The sequence below is a fragment of the Rousettus aegyptiacus genome, unplaced genomic scaffold (assembly GCF_014176215.1).
Source record: "Rousettus aegyptiacus isolate mRouAeg1 unplaced genomic scaffold, mRouAeg1.p scaffold_m13_p_1, whole genome shotgun sequence".
Lineage (NCBI taxonomy): Eukaryota > Metazoa > Chordata > Mammalia > Chiroptera > Pteropodidae > Rousettus > Rousettus aegyptiacus.
In genome coordinates this window covers 19,916,189-19,937,674 of record NW_023416284.1, presented here as the reverse complement: position 1 = coordinate 19,937,674, position 21,486 = coordinate 19,916,189, and the positions used below count along the sequence as shown (strand labels likewise).

The window sequence follows — 21,486 nt, the reverse complement described above, 5'->3', positions numbered from 1 at the left end:
AAAATACTCTTCTGGCAAAAACAATTTTTCGAGGCCCAGCTCTGAGGTCATTTCAGAGCCGTCTTAGTGCTGTGCAGTCTGTTCTAGCTTCTTACCTCTGGTTAGAGTTCTTTTGCAGTATTAGTAAGGTGCTGAAATTCCTTGCTTACAAATCGGTCAATGGACAAACTGTTGGCTACTCTAGTCCTGAAGCCTAGTTTCCAGGGGCAGAGAAGGCATTAATTTGTGCAAATTTGGTATTGTTTTAGGGCTCTTAAGATGTTAAATATTTCTCCCAGAGACTCCAGGGCAATGCTCTTCTCCCATCCCTTAGGCAGCACAAGTTCACATTTTACCAGGTAACAATATGGTATAATACTATAATGACAAAACTCAAGCCCAGAAAGGTTTGGAATCCAGGTCTCACAAAACCAAGATGATTATTTCCAGAAAAGCATGTTGGAAATCTTTTGAGGTAACTCGTAAGTCAGGGCTTGATGATTTCCATAAGAAGGTGTTCTAGGCAGAGATAATGAACATAATAAGCAAGAACAAGGTATGCATGGAGTGAGGGGTAGACTGGTTTAACAAGAAGGATCGGCAGTGGCCCGCAGGGAGTGGAGCAGGCAGGCAAGGAACAACAAAATTTGATAAACATGAGTTCAAAAAGTTACTTTATCATTCTGCTATAAAATAGCAACAATATTAGCATCTGCCAGTTAGGGAGACCAATGGTGGCCATGGTGGTATAACAGTTCTTGCAGATTGTTTTCAAGCAGAAACTCAAGCCCAGTAGTGGTATTTTTCAAGATAGAGATCTTTATATTTTTAAATGTTGGCAACGAATTAAAACTTAAATAGAGTCAGCCAACGAAAATCCTTTTGGGTCGAATCAACTTTTTGACTGCTTGTCTGTAATCTGCTTTAGGAACTGATCTCAACTTAAGTGAGTGGTCTGTGAACTCTGTGACCTTAATGGGCTCAAATGGCTGTGGAATGGTGCTGATGAAAATGTCAGGATCTTTTAGAGAAATCTAGAAAGTGCAAACTACACAGAATGCAGATTAGTGATTGCTGGGGGTTGGGCAAGGAGAATTTCCTAAGGGGCATGCAAAAACTTGTAGATGGTATGTCTACGTCTACCAACTTGATTGTGGTGATGGTTTCATGGGTACACATATGTCAAAACTTATCAAATTGTACATTTTAAATATGTGCCATTTACTGTATTTCATAAAAACTTTAAAAGAACATCTTTATAGCAGGAGCAGGCCGTTGCCATTCTTAATTCCATTGTTAGGCCACAAGTTCAAACTCCCTCTCCTCGTTCATTTCCAAAAAATCCGGTCTAGCATCATTCCAAAGAAGACGATTTAGAACTTTGCAACAGGTTTTTATTTTTGCTTTATATCTATTACAGTGTTTGAAACCTAAAGAAATACATTTTCTCTTCAAATTTGGATGTGTATATAAATATCATTTGTCTGGACTCAGTACACTCAACTCAATGCCATGGTTTCTTGGCCTATGTCTGCTCTGAAATCATCAAGCTTTATCTGTCCACCCAGGGGCCCTGAGTACTTAGAAAATAGCCAGAGTTTATAGTTCTTGGAAAACTAAAAGCAAATGAATTTGGAAAGAAAAACCAGTGAGGAAGAGGGCTCAATTCGCCTTCCAAGGGTCTGTAGCTGGGAACCCAAGCTGTTTTTGAGGGACAGATCTGGTTTGTCTTGGGTGGCTGGGTCCTCATACCCCATGCCCTTTACTTCTTTAGTGGTTCAAAGGCAGTTCCCACAAGTTGGCTAAGAGTCAATACCCAACTACAGGGCCTGAGGGTTCCTTATAGAGACAGACTCTTTAAAGTCATCCTCTGAGTCAGGTTCCCAGCCAATCTCAGGATCTGTGCTTTGACTTCCTTCACTGCCCCTCGGGCCTGGCAGAGTTTTCTCTTCCCAAACCCTGAAAATCTGACCTAAATGGGAGCAGGGCCAGCATTTAGCAGAGGGGTTCAGGTATGTGCTAAGAGACATCAATCAGGCTAACCTAAAATTAGCAAGGTAGGCCCAAACTCACTGAAGACGGTTATAACACACTATGCAAACCTTTCTCCTGTGGTATTCTGGGCCCAAATTTTAATGCTGCCTCTTCTGACTCTCATACCCAGTTTTGGTTCTGAAAATAGCCCAGGCTGGACGGAAAATACCCTCAGAGGAAAAATAATAGCTTTAATTCGGACTTGGTTGCTACTGACCTCAAATTCTTCCCTCTCTATGGTCTTAATCTGGGGGTGGGGCTTGGGGTAGACAATAGGGTGACTGAGTCATTTATGAAGGCCTTGGCCAAAGAGCAGCTAGTTCTCGGCTTGTTGGCTTAACAAAAGAATCGAAAAGAGAAAAAATACTGGACAAGATTAGTCTAGAATCTTAAAATGGCTGTGGAAGAAACCTACTCTGAGCAATTTCTTAGTCTCACAGTCATTCACTTCTAGGATAGTCCTACATGGAAGATGTCGCAACCAGTTATGAACATTTCCTATGGTTCAGTGCACTGACTGAGCCTTGCAACCTCCCCCAGCCTGCCAGGGAGGCAGGCAGTCACACATGTTCCTGAGGCCCTCAGCCAGCCTGTTTTCCCTACTGATTCCTGTAGCACCTGTAGGGACCTGGAGAATCTGGATCTTTGCTCTCCATTGAAAATCCAGAATCTGAGCCTACAAGATGAACCTACAGAGGAACACTCAAGATGATGGATACCAAACTGAGTCTTGGGGAAGAGATATGGTCTGAATATATGAGCTGAGACATTCAAAGAGGGGTGTGTGAAATGAGGGAAGTACTGTAAGCATTCATCTCCTTTCCTTCCAGTTTGCTAGAAACAGGAGTAACTCTAGGATGTAGGGAGAAAGCAGGTAGACACAATAAAATGGAAATCCACTTCATTTTGTAGATGGTTTTCATTTTAAGCTGGTTTGGCTAGAGAAAAACAAAGTCTGTGCCTGAGAGCCTTCTTTTGCTCTTCCTTGACTCAGTATAGCAGGAGCTATAATCTTTTGCAGTTCAGCTCCAAGAAATCAGGCTCCTGGAAAATGGCTTCCAGCACAAAGAGAGTAGGAGTGGATCCAAAAGTCCTAGCTGAGGTGGTACATCAAGTGTCCCTGAAAGCTGAGGTCATCAGCAGCAGCTCCTTGGAAGGGTCATTTATACCCAATACCTCAAGCAACCAGGCTGGCCAGCTGAGGGTGAAACCCATGTGGTTCTACCAGAAGGTAGAGCCAAGACCAAGGCCAGGCAGTCACTGGGGATTAGCTCAGAACTGAGAGCAGTCTTCTAAGACTAGAGACCCTGTTAGTACTAGAGAAGATGATTTGGGGATGGGATGCCCAGATGGGCTGGCAATAAAAAAGCTGGCACTGTTTAAAACAGTATTTGAACACTTTAGCTAAGAAAAAGGCTTCTCGTCCCCTTAATCCACCCCCACCAGAGGTCTTAAAATAGATATACCAGCCATGCGCCAACATCTGAAGATTCTGAAAATATGTCTTATCAGGCTATTCCCTACAGCAGGCTGGCAGTCCCTCTATCCCTGCAACATCCATTCAGAAATCTACCAGAAAGCCTTTGACCTCACCTAGGCTGGGGCCTGGAGTTTAGATGGGAGCTGCCCATGAAGAATGGCTGTCAAGCCTGGGTTACAAAAGTAATATTTTCCTCCCCAAGTTGGCCAAAGGAAAGGAGGAGACACAAAAGATGATGTTACTGCCTCTGAGGGCTGGAAGAACTTAACCTGTTGACTGAAAAGGGGGTTAGAGAGAGATAATAAGAAAACATGGTCTGAGGAAGACACTAACGAAGGGAAGCTCCTGGAGGCCACTTTTATCGGAAGAGGAGTCTGTCCTCATGCTGTGCCCTGAGAGACTATAACCTTTGGAATCCTTGGAGAAAATTGGTTTAAGCAGTAGCCAGAGGATCAAAAAAGTCAGCCATGTGGTAAAGGACCAGATCTGAAATGAAAGTAATTTTGGAGGAACAGTTGGGAAAAGCAGGATGTGTATGTCTCACCATAAGAATCTGGCCCCAATGTCAAGGACTTAACTATTGCTTAAATAAAGATGGAGTGGGCTTTTCTTTTGAACTGTAGAATAGTTTTGTAGTAGAGTCAGCAGGCCAGGTGTAAAACGTCCTGCCTCTTGCCTACCTGTGAGACTAGGGGTTGATATTCCCAAGCTGAAGAGTAGCATCTGACTCACTAAGGTGCTATAGCATTGGCATAACTTCAATAATAACCTCTAGCCCCAAACCACCTTTCTTAGAAAATGGCTGTGGAGTTGAATTTCAACTGTAGAAAGAGAGGGCAAATTCAAAACCAGTGGCTCCTGTTGAGCACCTGAACTTTAGATCTGCAGTAGAGGGGTATGGATTTCACCTGAGCCGGAGGGGGTGTGTAGGAATGAGAACAAGATCAGCATTGTTTCTGGGGTAGGGAAAATACAGCTTGGAGCAGGGCACCTCTGACTGACTAATCGACCGTAGTGGGGAAGCAGGGGCAGGGGATATTGCGCCTTCACAAAAGTTAGTCTATACCTAGCTGACAGCTTCCTCTACCCCCATCTCCAAAAATTGGGCTTAAATCTCCTATGTAATCCACTGAAGCATAAGCAAGCCACTGTGGCACTGCACCAGCTTTACCCAAAGAGAAAAGAAAAAAAGGCATTAGGATTATAATTGTTAAAAGGAAGGGCAAAACTCAAACCAGATACAAGGATCCCAAACAGGGAAGACACCAATAACTCTCAGCAAAGTCCTGAGGCTGCTAAGTTTCTGTGATAATAGGAGAGGCAGGCATGTGTGATAACTTATGCAAGGGCCTTTTGAGACTGAAAAGGCAGACTGCTTTCTGGGTTTTCTGATGTAAGCAGGATGCTCAGCAGTAAGGACTAGAGTAAGTGACTCACCACACCCTGGGGTCCTCCTTGCTCCCTTCAGGTACCGGGAAAATCAGACCAGGCTGACCTGCTATGTAAAGGTTCCAGAGCTAAGGGTTGGTCCCAGGTGGTGGCCCAGAACCCAAGCAGAGAAGAAAAGGACCAAGCTCAGGCTTCCTGAGCGAGGGAGCTTCCACATCTCTTTTTGGTCCTCCTCACAATATCCTACTTACAGAAATTACAGACACTTCTTCCTCTTGAGACCAATTAAGATTGACCTACCTAATATATAGAATATAAAAAAATACATAACTTTCTGACATTCTCTCCTGTGGAAGTGAAATATACATGATCCAACTACGGAAGAGGAAGAAGAGGAAGAAAGGCCAAAGGCAGGGATCCCTGGCTATCCCAATACATGACACTCTCACTCCAATCTCCTCTGCAACTGATGGGTCACCAGAGCAAGGACTTTCTCCTCAGGAGAAAGGAAGGACCACAGCCTCGTCTCGTGCTTAGGAGAAAATACAGCTACCTCAGAGGTTAATTCAACTCTGAGGGGAATTTTCAAGTAAACAAATGAAGTTGGGTCGCACCATTGGAAGGTGGGTAGGAAACATGGGATCAGTAGCGACACATGGGAAGCCCTGTCTGAAGGCCTGTGCTCCTCTCCTCGACTCCCACTGGTGTACTTGCCCCAGGAGAGTGAGGGGGATCTCCCAAACTAAAGAGGTCTAGGTAGGAGTTAGAGAAAGGGAGGGGCTTTTGTCACATGGTAACCTCCTCCTCAGCCTCTAGTCCCAGACAATGCTGGCAGCTGGGATTCCTAAAACCAGGAACTCATGGCTCTTGGAAAGAGCAATCTTAATACAAGAAAAATGTGCAAAAGAAAAAAAATTAAATAATCCAAGCATACAAGATTAATATGCTGTCAGAGCAAGAACACTTTGTTTTGGATTTCTCCCCTCCCCTCCCACCCCCTACTTCTGGAATATTCCATCTGCTCAAGTACCCAAGATAAGAGTTACACACAGATCAGGGCAGAGAACTTGGAAGGATGAAGGAAGATACAAAGGGAAGGAAGTCACCACTAAAGAAAAAATAAAAATAAAAAAGGTGCAAAATTGATTACCTCAGTCCTCCTTTGACTACCCCTGGGCTCCTGGGTTAAAGACATATGTGCAGCCAAAATATAGTGTAAAGAAGAAAAACCCAACAAGTCCCCTTCTTGTCACGAAACCCAAATGTGAGCCTCAGATGGTTCTGTCTGTCCAGAGGGTGCTCCCTCCAGGGAAGGGGGCGGAGCAGGTCAAGAGCACAGTTTCCAGGGCAGCAAAGGTGTGTGGTGGCAGCTGATGGTGGGGGGCTGGTTTCCCGCCCACCAGAGGGCTGCTTTTCCGCTGGTTGGTGGTGCTTCCCATCCCATCCCCTCCCCGGAGGCAGACATTATAGCTGGAAGCCCTCCATGGGGGCCTCGGGCTGCTGGAAGATGAACTGCTGTTGCGTTTCATCCACTTGGGGAGCCAGGCTGCTGTCATCATCTTCTACACCAAAGTAGTGCTCAATGAGGTCAAAGGCCTTCTGGTAGATCTCCTGGTTTTCATGGCTCTGGAGAAACTCAATTTTATCCAAGCCTATGGTGGCAAAAAGGAAGGAAAGAGAGAGAGAAGAGTAAACTTTGAATGCTTTTCTATGGGTCCGTGAAACATTTATCTATTTTTCTTTCCCTGAGATATGTTACTGGTCATAAATACAAATAATATCAGATCTCTCTTTGACCTGAATGAAAGAGAGCCAAGATCTTTTCCTCAAACTACATGACTTCAAAGGGAAAAAGACCAAAATGTTAGTTATAAATCAAGTTATAGTCCTGATTCTGCTTTTAATTACCTGTGTGACGTGGGCAAATCATTAGCCTTTCTACATCTCTCAGAGATGTGTGATGAGTCCATCCTGCACTCTTACTGGAACTTGCTAGAAGCTCAGCTAAAAACACGCCTTCCAGTGCCTGATTTTATTATCAATTCTGGAGTTTCTTTTTGCATCTGTACCATATCTACTTACTGGGCAGAGCTCATCAGAAAGAGAGCTGATCTACCGTTCCTCAGAGGGAGAAGAAACTGGTGGGATAAAACCTTGCATTCAACAATGCCCCCTCCAAACATACACCTTCACATAAGTATACTACTTTGGAGACCTCTTGTCCCCAGGTTCTGACTAGAATCTCTACTTAAGGCAGAGGTTATGTAGGGGAGAGGGTATATACCATAGGCTTCCTCGATGAGACCACAGTAGGGATTGACCCCTGAGCCACTGCGCTTGCCCTCTTGCTCTCCAAGCCGAAGGATGTTCTCCAGTCCATTGAGGGCCACCTGCACAATCTTTGAATCCATCACAGTCAGCAAGTCGCATAGCGGTTTGATGCAGCCCAGTGAGACTAGGTACCTGGGGACCAGAGACCAAGCAAGTTCTAAATTAATGCAGGGCAAGGGAGGTGCCAGACAGGTGCTGTGGTACCTGTGGGTCTCTCTCATACATGTCAATACATTCGGCATTCCACTCTTACTGAGCCTTCATAACCACCCATCCTTTATTTGTCTCTCCACTCTCCCAGTGTTACTGGTTCATTTCCATGTGGAAGGGTGCCACAGATTCCTTCTCCTTGTGTTTAATCTCCTAGCTGCAATATTACCACTCTAAACACATCATTTCCCTGCTTAAAAATTTTCAAAGTCCAAGCTCTACAGATATGACAATAAAGTCTGGCTCCTACCTATCACTCACATCTACTAGCTTCACTTCCCATCATTCCCTTCTAAGGTTACTACATTTCCGTAAAACATGTAAAGGTCTCCAGGTTTCTGATTCTTGTACTTTTTATACTTTTTACTATCCCAAAGGCCTTTTACAATCCTGTATTTATCCTTCAAAGTTTAATGGCTATCCCTTTTCTCTTAAGGCTTTATATATGTTGGTCAATGATGGACTTCATATGTGGTCCCATAAGATAATGGAGCTGAAAAATTCCAATCACCTAGAGATGCTGTAGCTATCGTAACATCATAGGGCAATGCATTACTCACATGTTTGTGGTAATGCTGGTGTAAGCAAACCTATTGCATTGCCAGTCATATAAAAGTATAGCACATACAATTATATCTAGTATATAATACTTGGTAATAACAATAAATGACTATTATCATACATACTGGTTTATGTATTTACTATACTGTACTTTTTATTGTTATTTTAGAGTATATTCTTTCTACTTATAAAAAAAGTTTGCTGTAAAACAGTATGCCATGTTATGCTGGCAGGAGCCTCATACTTTTTGAGCTCACTGTGTCTCTCGATTGCATCATTTTTACTTGTGCTTGATTTAATCTCATGTTGTTCTGTACAGTGGCATGCTGTATAGACTTGTAGCTTAGGGCAATAGACTGTACCATCTAGGTTTGTGTAAGTGCCCTGAATTATGTTTGCTCAATGATGAAACACCTAATGATGAATTCTCATTAAGTGGTGCATGATTGTACTCCCTTTCCTAGGCTATAAGCCTAGGAAAGGTCAAGACACTTGTCAATTCACACCACCCTATTCATGCTGATAATGGAAACTAAAATCAAAAAGCATGCACACATACAATGGCTTTCTATTTGTCCCTCCCAAGTGCCACACCCAAAAATGATTTCCCAGAGAAGCTGCTTTGAATGAACCATAGCATGGTTCTCCTTCATTTGTATGGATAATTGAGTATTACATAGATTTAAATTCTCTAGAGGGTAGGAAGAGATAGAAGAGAGGTAGATGTTTGTATCATAGGTTTCTATTCTACAGGAGGGAAAAGAGGTACACAGTCTACAGGTATCTATTCCAGACTCCAGTGCCACTCTAGTAGCTTACCAGTTAAACTCTACTACAGCTAGAATGGGGCAGACCTATCCCAGAAAAGCGGTTTGGAGGTCACATGTAAACTATGAGCCAAAAGGGAAAATACATATATTATTACTCAAGACAACGGGAAAGGAATGTGATACCTGATCTGCTCAGGGGTTCCTCCTGATGTGGCATTGGTGATAGCCCAGGCTGCCTCTTTCCTTGTACGAAACTCTGCTTTCTGAAGGATTTCAATCAACACAGGGAAGATATTTGCATCTATGACAGCCTGAGAGAGGATTTGGGTGGGGAGGAGAGAGAAAGAAAGTCACTTCAAGGGAATTCAAACCCAGCCCACAAATCGGCCAAGATTTAGGTATCTTCCCTCCCTGAGAGTTTTCTTGTGTTCTTTCTATATAGGTGAGAGGCTACAGAGGAACCTGGTTTCTACTACACAGAATCTTTAACCAGTGACACATACGGACCCCCATTTCTAAAGAAAAGTTAATTCTTCTAAAAGGAAATATTCCACAACTTCTCACATCCCCATGCCTTCCCCTCTGACAGCCCACCCCCTGACTTCCTTCTGCTTGTTCTACCTGTATTTGAGCCCTGTTGCCAGCAGTGATATTTGAAATGGTCCAGCAAGCTTCCTTCCGGATTGATTCCTTGGGGCTGCTCAGCAAGTGGAGGAGGCAAGGGAGGGCTGAACAGTTAAGAATAACCTAGAACACCAAAGGCATAGGCAACAAAAGAAAAATTAGATAAATAGACTCAATCAGAATTAAAAACTTTTGTGCATCATAAGATACTATCAATAAAGTGAACAGGTAAACCACAGAATGGGGGAAAAATGTGCAAATCATGTATCTGATCAGGCTTCATATCTAGAATATGTAAAGAATTTCTACAACTCAACATCAAAAAACTGAGCCCAATTTAAAAAATAGGCAAAGGATTTGAAGCCATTTCTCTAAAGAAGATATACAGATGGCCATGAAGCACATGAAAAGATGCCAAACGTCACCAACCATTAGAGAAATGCAAATCAAGACCATAATGAGATAATACTTTACACTTTTAGGATGATTATTATATATATCTCTAAAAAAAAAAAAAAACACAACAGAAAATACAAGTGTTGGTAAGGATGTGGAAAAACTGGAACTTGGTACTTTGCAGGTGAGAATATAAAATAGTGCAGCTACTGTGCAGCAGTTTGGTGGTTCCTTAAAATCTTAAACATAAAATTACCATATGATCCAGTAATTCTGCTTCTGGGCATTATCCAAAAAATCTGAAAGCAAGGACTCAAATAACTTGTACGCCAATGTTTAATGCAGTATTAGTCACATAGCCAAAAGGTGAAAACCACCCATGCCTATCAATATAGATGGATAAATAAACAAAATGTGGTATATGCATTCAATGGAATATTATTTAGCCATTAAAAGGAATGAAAAGTCTGACACAGGCTACAATATGACTGAACCTCAAAGACATTGTGCTAAGTGAAATAAGCTGACACAAAGGACAAATATATATGGTTCCACCTATATGAGGTACCTAGAGTAGTCAAGCTCATATAAAGTAGTATGGTGGTTACTAGGGGCTGTGGGGAGGGGTAAATGGGGACTTATTATTTAATGGGTAGAGAGTTTGTTTGAAATAAAAAAAAATTGTGGAAATGGATTATAGATGGTTGACTAACAACGTTAATATACTTAATTCCACTGAAATATACACTTGAAAATGGTTAAAACAGTAAATTTTATGTTATGAATATTTGTACATGTACACAAGAATGAACTAAAAAATGAGTGTGGGTTTGAGTTGAGATTGCTCACCTTTAAGAAATTTGTCAAGAATCCCACAGAATTATGCCAACCACTCAAGACCTTATGAATATCCAGTTCCATAGCTTTTATTATCTTAAAGAGACCATGACTCAAAAACTGGTAACTATTATCTTACAATGTCCTGGATAACGAGGCGGGTTGATTTAGTTTTCCTTCAAAAGCACACAGTGATGATTTGCTTCCCATTTATAGAAGAAATGAAGGCAACCAAGTTGCCCATGGTCATATATAAAGTGGAAGAGTTGGCATTTTTCACAAGCCCATGCTTTCTCTCCTAGATCATGCTGACTCTCATCAGGACCAAAGCCCTTGGCAGGGAAAGGTTTTATCCATAAGACAGCTCTCTTCTTCTTTACCTGGGTCTGGATGTCATCCCCAGTGACGATGTTTCCCACAGCTCTCAGGGCAGGAGAAGCCACTTTGTAATCATTATGCCTGCAGAGGAGGGAGATCTCATTAGTAGAGGGCCAGCACATGGTACTCAGCCCTGCTGACCACCAAGGCTGACAGCACTCTCATGGCTCCAGACCTTTGGATAGGGTGGCAATTCTTTAGTCTGAGCCTGGAGAAGCTTAGGGAATTTGTACCCTGAGATCACTCACATTAGAAGCTCTACTAATCTCCTGCAGACTCCAGAGTCTATGACAGCCTGGATCTTCTCGTTGGGGCCATCAGACAGATAAGAAAGGGCCCAGCAAGCATCTGCCAGCAAGTCTGAGTCACTGCTGAAGAGGAGGCGAGAGAGCACAGGCAAACAAGGGGAGACCTGTTGGAAACAGAGTGAGAGGAACTCATAGGAGGACATCAGCTCTACTGCTAATACTAACACTGCCGTCTACTCCTCTACAAGTAATTCTAAGCCCTGGAGATCTCTACCACATTTTTTAAAAAAAATTTTATTTTATTGCTTTAAAGTATACAGAATATTGGCTAGAAAATCCCTACTACATTTAACCATCAGGTCTAACTTTTCACTTTACCATCCAGCACACGAGATCACCCACTTCATTGACAATTGGCTCTTTCAATTTCCTATGGATTGAGACTCTAAAGGGTTCCTCAAAGACTTGAAAACTCCCATATAAAAATTCCTCCATATGAAGGAACCTGCTATCACTCAGAACTGGTAAGAAGCTCTCTCACCTTTGCAAACTCTGGGGGTGGGTTCTTTCCCCGGCAGAGGTTTGACAGGGCCCAGACTGCATTCCGTGTCATTGTCAGTCGTGTGGACTTTGTAAGGAGTCTGAAAGAAAAAGCAAAGCCAGATCCTGATCAGTGATGTCCTTGGCATAGAGCTGTTGCCAATGAGCCCCAGGAGCAAATCCAAAAAGATCCCTAAGACTCTGGTAGCTTCACTGTTTCTTCTTACCCATAGACCTAAATAAACTGAGCCTGTTTGGGTCAGGAGGCTAACCTACATCTTCACAGAGGATAAGGACTAGCTATGGCTAGTTAAGACCATAGCTAATAAGAACAGAGGGATGGATCTTGGGTAAGCCTGTAAAGCTTTTAAGATAAGACATACTGTGCCCCTAACTGTGACACAAGTTCTAAATAAGAAGTACTGTTCTCTTTGGAAATAAAAGGTGAAGGTCTAGTGTGAGGGCTTTGGCCATGCAGTATGGAATGATTTTCTGTGAAGGGTCCAAGAAAGAATTATAGTGGTAGCCTATGAGACTGTGGTCTCGGAAGAATACTTCATCTATCTATTTTGGTTTAAATGTAATGCAGCTCTATTTTAAGGGTATGAGAGGGAGGGATGGAGAAGGATCCAGATGACCGTTTCTGGAGTCTTTGACATGAGGTTTACAACAGAGCTCTTCAATGTACCTATGCATAAAGCCATAGAAAATCAATGTATTCTGTAGAGAAGGCTAAATTTTTCCTGATGGACTAGTCCTGCCACTTTCCCCAGGCTCGAAAATGAGACAGGCAAGATCAACATGAGATTCTACAGTACCGTGAAATGAGGAATATCCATTTGGCAAAGACTAGCAGCATAATTTTCTTGCTCTAAAAGATATCTTTTATTTCATCAATCTAAACACACTTTTAGCTTTGATTTTGTATTTATCTACCATCTTAAGGTAAGCTGCCCCCCAAAACACCTGCCACATGGCTGCCCTACAGATGCAACTAGTGTGGATAATCATTAATTACTCACGTTAACAAAGGATTAAGGATGGAACAGTTCAGGACGTAATCTCGGCAAACGGAGCTGTCTCCAGCTATGTTTCCCAGTGCCCAGACTGCCTGAAAAGGGGATGATAAATCCGTCACCTATAGAGTCTAGTGGCTTCTGTGAGTCCTTTATAATCAGGACAAAAACCATATCAAGGCCCAGACACACAAAACAAACTCAGGTACCCTCCCTGCTGACACCCTTTTTGAGCACTTGCTCTATGAGGACCTTTTCTCTAAGAGTTCCTGGCTCAAGAGTCCTAGGAAGAAGGCTGACATATGTAATAGAGCCAGAAAAGCCAAACCAAGACCTCCCTATCCACACCATCCAGAAAAGGAGAAAGTGATTGAAAAGTTGCATTCTTGTAGCCTTATTGACCAACTCTACTGTAAGGGCGGAAAAAAAATCCCAGGACCACTCTCCACTTCTATCCAACCAGCAAAAATCCAGTAGAAGAAACGAAGTTGTTCTCTTTATTTTGATGATCTATAGGATTGAGAAATGGGTGTTCTGGTGTTTTTTTCCCAATAACACCACTAATACCAAATGTGAAGTTTTTTCCATACCAACAACCAATTCTGACACAAACTGTGTGTCCAACAATTCAACTCAATTCTGACACTAAGTCTTGGAGTTAGTGCAGACCTCAACAGATTAAAGGACACAGTCCCACAAGACTGTCTTCACTTTAGACACCAGATGCAATTCCCAGCCACCACCTGTACTTCCGACCCAGTGGCTATAAATTCGAGAGTTCCCACAATCCTCTCTTCAGGTTCAATAATTCATTGGAGGTTCAGAGAATTCAGGAAAATGCTTACATTTACCAGTTTATTACAATAGATACGACTCAGGAAAAGCTAAATGAAACAGATGTATGGCGCAAGGTATGGTGTAAGGAGCAGGTGAGCTTCCACGCCCTCTCCAGGCATGCCACCTTCCCAGCACAATGATATGTTCAACCTGGGAGCTTGCTGAGTATCACTGCTCTGCAAGCACTTATAACCTGCTCTCCAGCCCTCCTAATCTTCCTGGGGAGGTTGGGATGGTAGGGTGGGGAAAGGTAAGAGCTGAGAGTTCCCACCCTCTAATCCCATGTTTGCTCTTTTTGAGTCCCATCTTGAGACTATTTAGGAGCTCTAACCTGAATTATCTCATTACCATAGACTCAGGTGTATTCTAAAGGGGCTCATTATAAATAACAAAAGACACTACTATCACTCATAAAATACCAAAGTTTTTAGAAGCTCTTTGTCAGAACTGGGGCCAAAGACCAAATATATTTTTTATTATACCACAGGTGTCATCAAGAATTAAGCCAAATTTGAGCATTACCTGTTCTTGTACATCCTCAAAGTCCGAGTTAAGCAGCTCTATAAATATGGGGACAGCCCCTGCTTCAATGACAATTTTGGTCTGCTGAGAGGTTCCAGAGGCAATGTTTGTTAGAGCCCAGGCAGCTTCAAACTGAAAGTGAGATTAAGCCATGATTGAGAAGTCATTCCAGATGGAGTAGCCATTTACCAGCTGGCTATGAGCAGTAAGCCTCTTGCTCCTGACTAAAAATATCAAAACACAAGTCTTTCCCTCTCTCCACTTTAAATGGTAGGGAGAGGTCTCCACAGTGAAATAACAGAATAGAAAGACAGAACTGGGCTTCACTCGTCCAGGTCTAGTCTTGTACTACCACAGCACCCATGAGTCCTTTAGCAAATCACTTTTTTATTTCTCGAGCTTCACTTTCTTCATTTCTGAAACCAGAATTAGAGTGAGATGGGTCTCTCGAAGTCTCTTTCAGCTAAGTTTCTAGTAAGTTTCATCAGATTAACTCTACCCATTTCTAACACAGATAATTAGAAGTGGATTAGAACCTCTGATTTATAACTAAATGGTCAATCTGTCATATGCTGGTATCTTTCCTTTGAGATTATTTAAGGGAAGAGATCTGGGCGCTTATCTGAGGCCAAGACTTCTGAGGCAACTGACAGCTTCTCTTAAATGTTTCTTCATATGACTTGTCTATCTCCTCAGAGATGTGTTTGTAGAAACACCTCACTGCAATTTCTTGAAAGTAGGGCTTATGTCTGGTACCCCTTTGCTCCAATTCTCACCTGTAATGTACAATTCTCATTCCTTTTCAGAAACTCCACAAACCGATCCACCACTCCTGGAGTATTGATAACTTCATCTATTGGAGGGCTAGGCTCTGGAAAAGGGAGAAAGAAAGGGGAGGAAACAAGATAGGCTTTAGCTAATGCACTCACTGGGGTCAGCCCACATCCTTCCTAGGTACTCCTGGCCGTCCTTATAAAACATTCCCAACAACCATTTAACAATAGCTGGTCATCTTTGAACTGTATGATACAGTTCAGACACTAAAGAGTAAAGCCCATCTGAATTTAAGTTTGCTCACCTAAACCTAAGCAAGCACTTACCTTACTTAAGTAAGCAAGAAGTAAGGGAGAGAAGAAAGCCCAAGGGATGAACCTAGTCTAAACAGTTCATCTAAACATTTCCCTTTTAAGACTAGCATTTTCTCTTGGGATGACTGCTTAATATACTGAGATAAGAAGTATTTTTCCTATCATACATCAAATTTTTATTAAGCACAAACTATGGCCAGACACAGTTCTAGGTACTGAGCATATAGCGGTGAACAAAACCAAGTCTCTGCCCTCATGGAGCTTACATCCTAATGAGGAGATATATTCTATTATGATAGATGATATAAGTGCAACAGAAAAAAAAAAAAGAATAGGAAGGGCAGGGTAGGAAGATTAAAAATGCCAAGGGTAGGGAGATAGCCAGTAATTTTAGACAGAATGTCAGGGCAGGCTTCATTGAGATGGTAAGATCTGTCATAAAAGTGAGGGAGCTGTCACATAGATATCAGCCAGTGCAAAGAAAAAAAAAGTGCCTGGCTCATCTAAGGAACACCAAAGATAGCAGGGCTAGAGCAGAATGAGTGAAAGGGAGTAGTTGATGAGGTCAATGAGAAGAACAAGACACTAAATTATGTAGGGTCTCCAGGGAGGACCAGGCTTTGTACCTTTGGAGAGCAGTTTCCGGAATTTCTGTGTGGTTGCTAACTGCAGGTCAGAATCATCAGAAAAGAGCATCTCTACCATCTCTCTTGTGATCACACTCTCCTAGAATATAAAACAGGTTCGAGATTTTGCAAACCACACTAGAGCCAGATAGGGGCACACAACCCTGCATAGCATCCTGTTTTCTAAAGACTTAAGGGTAAGAAGACAGTATGACAGGCTCAGGAGAAGGTGTTTGTTTAATCCATGACTGCTGCAAACTGGGACATTTTGACAGTGATTCCTAACTTCTGAGGCAACTGATGGCTTCCCTTAAATGTTTCCTCAGGTGTCTCCATCCCCACCAGAAATAAATCCTTGTTGAGTCTTTAAGCTGACAAAAGGGCCCATGGAATAAAGAGCTTAGCGTGGTGTCGGCAAAACTACTAGATGAAGTGAACTGCCCAGTTCCTGTTCTGCAAAAGAGCTACTTCCTAGGCCGGCCTGAAGCAAGGTCCTTACCCCAGTGGTAGAGCTCACATAGGAGTCCATGAGGAGACTATCGAACGTGGCAGCCTCTTCATTAATCATCTCCACATTTCTTCGTTTAAAAAGCTGCAAGCAAAGAGAAGAGATGGTAGTTAAGACTATCTACTGAAACAAGAACAACCCAATGTTAAATTATGGCATAACTGTCAAGGAAATGCTAGCATAGTTGAGAAAATGCCAAGCTTAACATAATGACACGGAAAGATATTCAAGGGCTTTACTATCTATGTTATATTGAATTGTTCACATTTTTAAAAAAGCAAACAACTCTTTAAAGATTCTAGTCCCCTTTGTATAAAAGGTCATGAATACTACGACCATGCCACCCTGAACGTGCCCGATCTCCTCTGATCTCGGAAGCTAAGCATGGTTGGGTCCGGTTAGTACTTGGATAGGAAACCACTTAGGAAGACTGGGTGTTGTAGGTGTTAAAAAAAAAAAAAAAAAAAAGGTGATGAGTATAAAAGGCTGTGAAGGAAAGAAGTAATGTAAAGCGAGAGGGTAGGCAAAATCAAGTTAGGTGACTGCATACAGGCCTGAGCAAGGCACCAATTTAGCAGGTGTATAGTAGAGCATAAATGATGAGGCATTACTATAGTCTCGGTCCTAGGGAGACTTACAAAGAATGGACCCCAGAAATAGGAGTAAAGAAGCCCCCAAATGGCTGATGAACCTCTTAAAGAGCCAGACTTGGGGCTAGGCCTTGAAGGCAAGGCCTAACACTTGACTATAGGGTAGAGAAGAGAAAAGGCAACAAGGAACGAGAACTAGAATGTTATATTGAAGACATAAATGATGTCTACATTGTTCTAAATTATGGAAAAAGAATAAAGGGATTTTCTCTCTTTTCAACAAAGGAAACTAGACAAGTGGCCCACAGAGCTCAGCTACTTTCCTAAGGAGAAGGTGAGAGTGCAAGGTGGAGGCCAATCATAGTGGCTGGTTCCTTTCCATGAACATTCCAGTTTAACCCACCTGTTGCTCCCGCTTCTGTTTCCGGAGCTGAATGCCCTCTTCTTCTCTTCTTCGCCTCATTTCCTCAGGGTTTAGGGCATTGTTCTTATAGCTCTTCATTCGATAATTGTCTTTCCCTGGGCTCGCCATGGTCTCTAGAAGAAGGGAAGATACAAACACATTGGCAAAGGTTCTTAAGAGGGCAGAATTTCTTTCTTTCTTTTCTTTTTTTCTTTCTTTCTCTCTTTCTTTTTACAGTAGAAAAGTTTTATTAGAAGGGCAAGTATACTTCCAGATAGACCTGAGCAAGAGAAGAGTGGCTCAAAAGGCTAGCATTTCCTTTTCACTGGGCTTCTGTCCCTACCCAGGCTACCCGCTTGGGGGCTCACAGATTCTCAAGGAGGCCTAATAATCTCAATAATCACACTTCTGACATCTCTCATGCCACCTTCACACCAAGAATTTCCTTTAATCAAAATAAACTGGTTAAATAATTATAGCAACTGATATAAGCATAGTAGTTAAAGGGTGGGTCCTAGAGCCAGACTGTGTGGGTTCAAACTCTGGCTCTTCTATTTGTTAGCTGTTCAATTTTCAATAAGTTGCTTTAACTTCTATGCCTCAAGATCTCATCTTTAAACAGAGACATAACAGTTACTATTTCATAGAGTTGTTAGAAAGATTAAATAGGTAAATACATGTGAAGTACTACTCAGAATAATGCTAGGCATATGGTAAATGCTCACAGCTATGATCACCTCTATGACGAGAGAAAACAGCAATAAACTCAGATGTATTTAACCTGGGCAGGGGAAATACATTACAATATATCCAACTTAGTGGAATGAAATACATTATAGTATGTCCAATTCAGTGGGATATTATGTATCTTTTTTTAATGACTGATGTGCCCACCATACATTTTTTAAATTAAAAAAATTAATCTGTAATATTTGATACATACAAAAAGATAAGGCATAATGTTAAGTTACCAAGCACAATAATGCAACGAGAATCTGTAAACTTGCCACCAAATCTAAGAACTAGAACGTTATCGATATGCCTGAATCCAGTTGTGGGCTATTCCCCTAGCCCAGGATCCTTCATTTCCCTCCAGCCAAAAGAAAACTGCTATCCTGAATTGTCATTATCTTTGTTTTTGTTAATCACATATAAGTATATCCCTAAATACTGTATCACACTGTATTTAGTCTTCTGAGAATTGTGCCTCCTCCTACCTCAATTGGGTTCCTAAGATATACCCATGTTTTTTTCATGGAACTGTATTTCATTCATTTTTTCCTATATTATTTTACTGTATAAATATATCATAATTTAACCATTTTTCTGTTGGTAGAATGGATTAAAAAAAACATGGTTCACCTATGTGATATATGCAAATACCTAACTGTATATCCAAAGACACGAATAGGTTGAAAGTAAATGGATGGAAAAAGATATTTCATGCAAATTGTAATCAAGAGAAAGCTGGGATGGCTATAATAATAGTAGACAAAAAACTTCCAAGAGACAAAGAAGGTCATTACATACTGATAAAAGGATCAAGTCGTCAAGATATAACAATTATAAAAACATATATGCACCAAACTAGAGCCCCAAAATATATGAAGCAAACACTGACAGTCTTGAAGGGGAAAATAGTTCTATAATAATATTTAGAGACTCTAATGTACTACTTTCAATAATGAATAGAATACCTAGATAGAAAATTAATATGGAAATAGAAAACTTCAACATTATAAATCAGCTAAACCTAAAAGATATAAAATATTCCACCCAACAACAGCAGAATATGCCTTCTCAAGGGTACATGGAGCAGTTCCAGGATAGACAATGTTAGGCCACAAAAGGAATCTCAGTAAATTCTAAAAAACTGAAATCGAAGTGTTTTCTAAGACCACATGGAACAAAGCTAGAAATAAATAGCAGAAGGAAAACTGGAAAATTCACAAACATGTGAAAACTAAACAACAGACTCTCAGATAATAAATAAAACTGGAGGACTCACACTTCTCAATTTCATAATTTACTACAAAGCTATAGTAATCAAAACAGTGTGGTATTGGCATAAGGATAAATATACAGATCAATCAGAGCCCAGAAATAAACTTACACACTATAAAACAATTAACTCAAATGGATCAACAACCTAAATATATAGCCTAAGAACATAAAACTGTTAGAATAAAACATAGGAGTAAATTTTTATGATCTGGGCAACAGATTCTTAGCTATGACATCAAAACCACAAGCAACAAAAGACATTAACGATTGAAAACACAACGTACAGAATGGGAGAAATTATTACCAAATCATATATCTGATAAGGGTTTACCCTCCAGAATATATCATTTCTACAACTCGACAACAGACAACCCATTTAAAAATGGGCAAAGGATATCAATATACACTTCTCTAAAAATACATAAATGGCCAATATACACATGAAAAGATGCTCAACATAATTAGTATTAAAGGAAATGCATATCAAACCCACAATCAGATACTACCTCATATCTACTAGAATGGCTGAAACAAAAAGAAAGGAAAAAATAACAAGGTGGCAAAGATGGAGAAATTGAAACCTGATGCATTGCTAGTGGGAATGTCAAATGGGGTAGTCTCTGTGGAAAACAGTGTGCCAGTACCTCAAAAATATTAAACATAATATGACCTAGTAGTTCTACTCTTTGGTATATCCCTCTGGACTTATTTAAAATAGCCTAATCCTAAACTGTTTACTCTGCCCTGCCTTCATTTTCCCTTGGAAACCCAAATAAAGGCTCTTATCTAAACTTTCCACTTGCTCCCACCTTTTATGCTTCCTTACCACCTTGGTGTTTTCCTCTGTGACCTTGTGTGGCATGCAGTGACTCCCTTTCTGAAACCGGTAAGTATAATAGACTTCTTCCTTTCAAGATTTGTCCTTATCTCCTCCTGTGGCTGCAGTGACTTTATTATACCTTATCCAATATTTACATTTTTAAAACAATGTATTTTAAAAACTGATAAAAGTGAACCTGATTATGTTGAAATATGAGCAGAGGAAGACTTACCAACTTGGGTCTCCCTTCATAGGCATTTCTCATCCTCTAAATTTCTACCTGAAACAGTAACTAAAAGTATTACAAATGGTATGAAAAATCAGTTTTCTAGGCACACAGAAGGAGACACTAACTTTAATACTGCCCCTTTTCTGGAATGGTTGGGATGACTGTGATGAGAGTTCAAAAAGAAATCTCCCTCTATAAATGTCTAACCACTATGCTATTACCGGAAACTAAGTTAACCCATTTCCCATTTCGGAAAAAAAGTGCAGCTCGCTGCCAGTGTTAATTTTACATAAACGCGCTCTTTGAGGCCGAAGTAAATTTGACTGGTTTTCAATGTGAAAATAAAATACAAGAACTGTTCTTTAGTTATTTCTAAACACAACTTGTCTCTAATCCTAATGTAAAAGAAATGTATACATACATTGGATTTATCAAATGAATCTTCAGCTAACAACTGTTTGAGAACAACGTTGACATTATGCGTAGGAATACTACGTTTTCTAGGATTTGACATTTTCTGCTATCAAGAATTACTACATTTTGTAAATGGAAATACCCCTACTAAAAACAGAATACTATAAATAGAATGATGTCATTTGTTTCCAAAGACTATGGATATACTAAAGTGATGCAAAAATAATAATAAAAGCGAGACATTTCATGGCAGACTTTGGAGGTAATGTTAGTTAGGACTGTAATCCGTGAGTAGTCAGGGTAAACACTGTAGCAAGGTGGCAAGTATTCTCAGGGCAAACAGGAAACGGGTTAATATTGACAGTCAACTGTAACTGGAATAAAAATCTCCCAAAGATAAGATTTGGGCTGATTCTTCAAGCAGAAGATTCACCTTGTAGGTGGAAATAGAATAAATAAGGAAACACATAAATGTGAGGGGGGAAAATAGTCTATTAAAAGAATCTGAATGAAGGAAAAATGAACATGGAAGTTGAGAGAGCTGAAATTTGGAGCTGGAAAGGCTGAGGGAATGTGCCTTCAGCAATTTCAGAGACGGTGCCTCTGGTCATTCTAGAAAGTAGACTGGTGAATTCATAGCAGCAGCAGGGTC

At 41.0% G+C, this 21,486-nt stretch overlaps 1 protein-coding gene and 1 pseudogene across 2 annotated transcripts in view; one reads left to right on the top strand and one right to left on the bottom strand.

Moving 5' to 3' along the window:
* Positions 1-1,351: 1,351 nt before the first annotated feature.
* KPNA6 (karyopherin subunit alpha 6) overlaps positions 1,352-21,486 on the bottom strand; it is a 36,672-nt gene continuing 16,537 nt past the window's right edge. For both annotated transcript variants that reach the window (XM_016150438.2, XM_016150436.2), the window contains exons 2-14: positions 17,368-17,501; positions 16,366-16,458; positions 15,867-15,966; positions 14,929-15,023; positions 14,153-14,284; positions 12,800-12,888; positions 11,779-11,878; positions 11,238-11,401; positions 10,992-11,070; positions 9,376-9,501; positions 8,938-9,065; positions 7,167-7,345; positions 1,352-6,534 (exon numbers count right to left, since the gene is read on the bottom strand). In XM_016150438.2, coding sequence (XP_016005924.1) covers positions 6,347-6,534; positions 7,167-7,345; positions 8,938-9,065; positions 9,376-9,501; positions 10,992-11,070; positions 11,238-11,401; positions 11,779-11,878; positions 12,800-12,888; positions 14,153-14,284; positions 14,929-15,023; positions 15,867-15,966; positions 16,366-16,458; positions 17,368-17,501 — 1,607 coding nt within the window. In that variant the 3' untranslated portion in view covers positions 1,352-6,346. The remainder of the gene's footprint in view (positions 6,535-7,166; positions 7,346-8,937; positions 9,066-9,375; positions 9,502-10,991; positions 11,071-11,237; positions 11,402-11,778; positions 11,879-12,799; positions 12,889-14,152; positions 14,285-14,928; positions 15,024-15,866; positions 15,967-16,365; positions 16,459-17,367; positions 17,502-21,486) is intronic.
* On the top strand, positions 16,702-16,820 carry LOC118607424 (annotated as a pseudogene).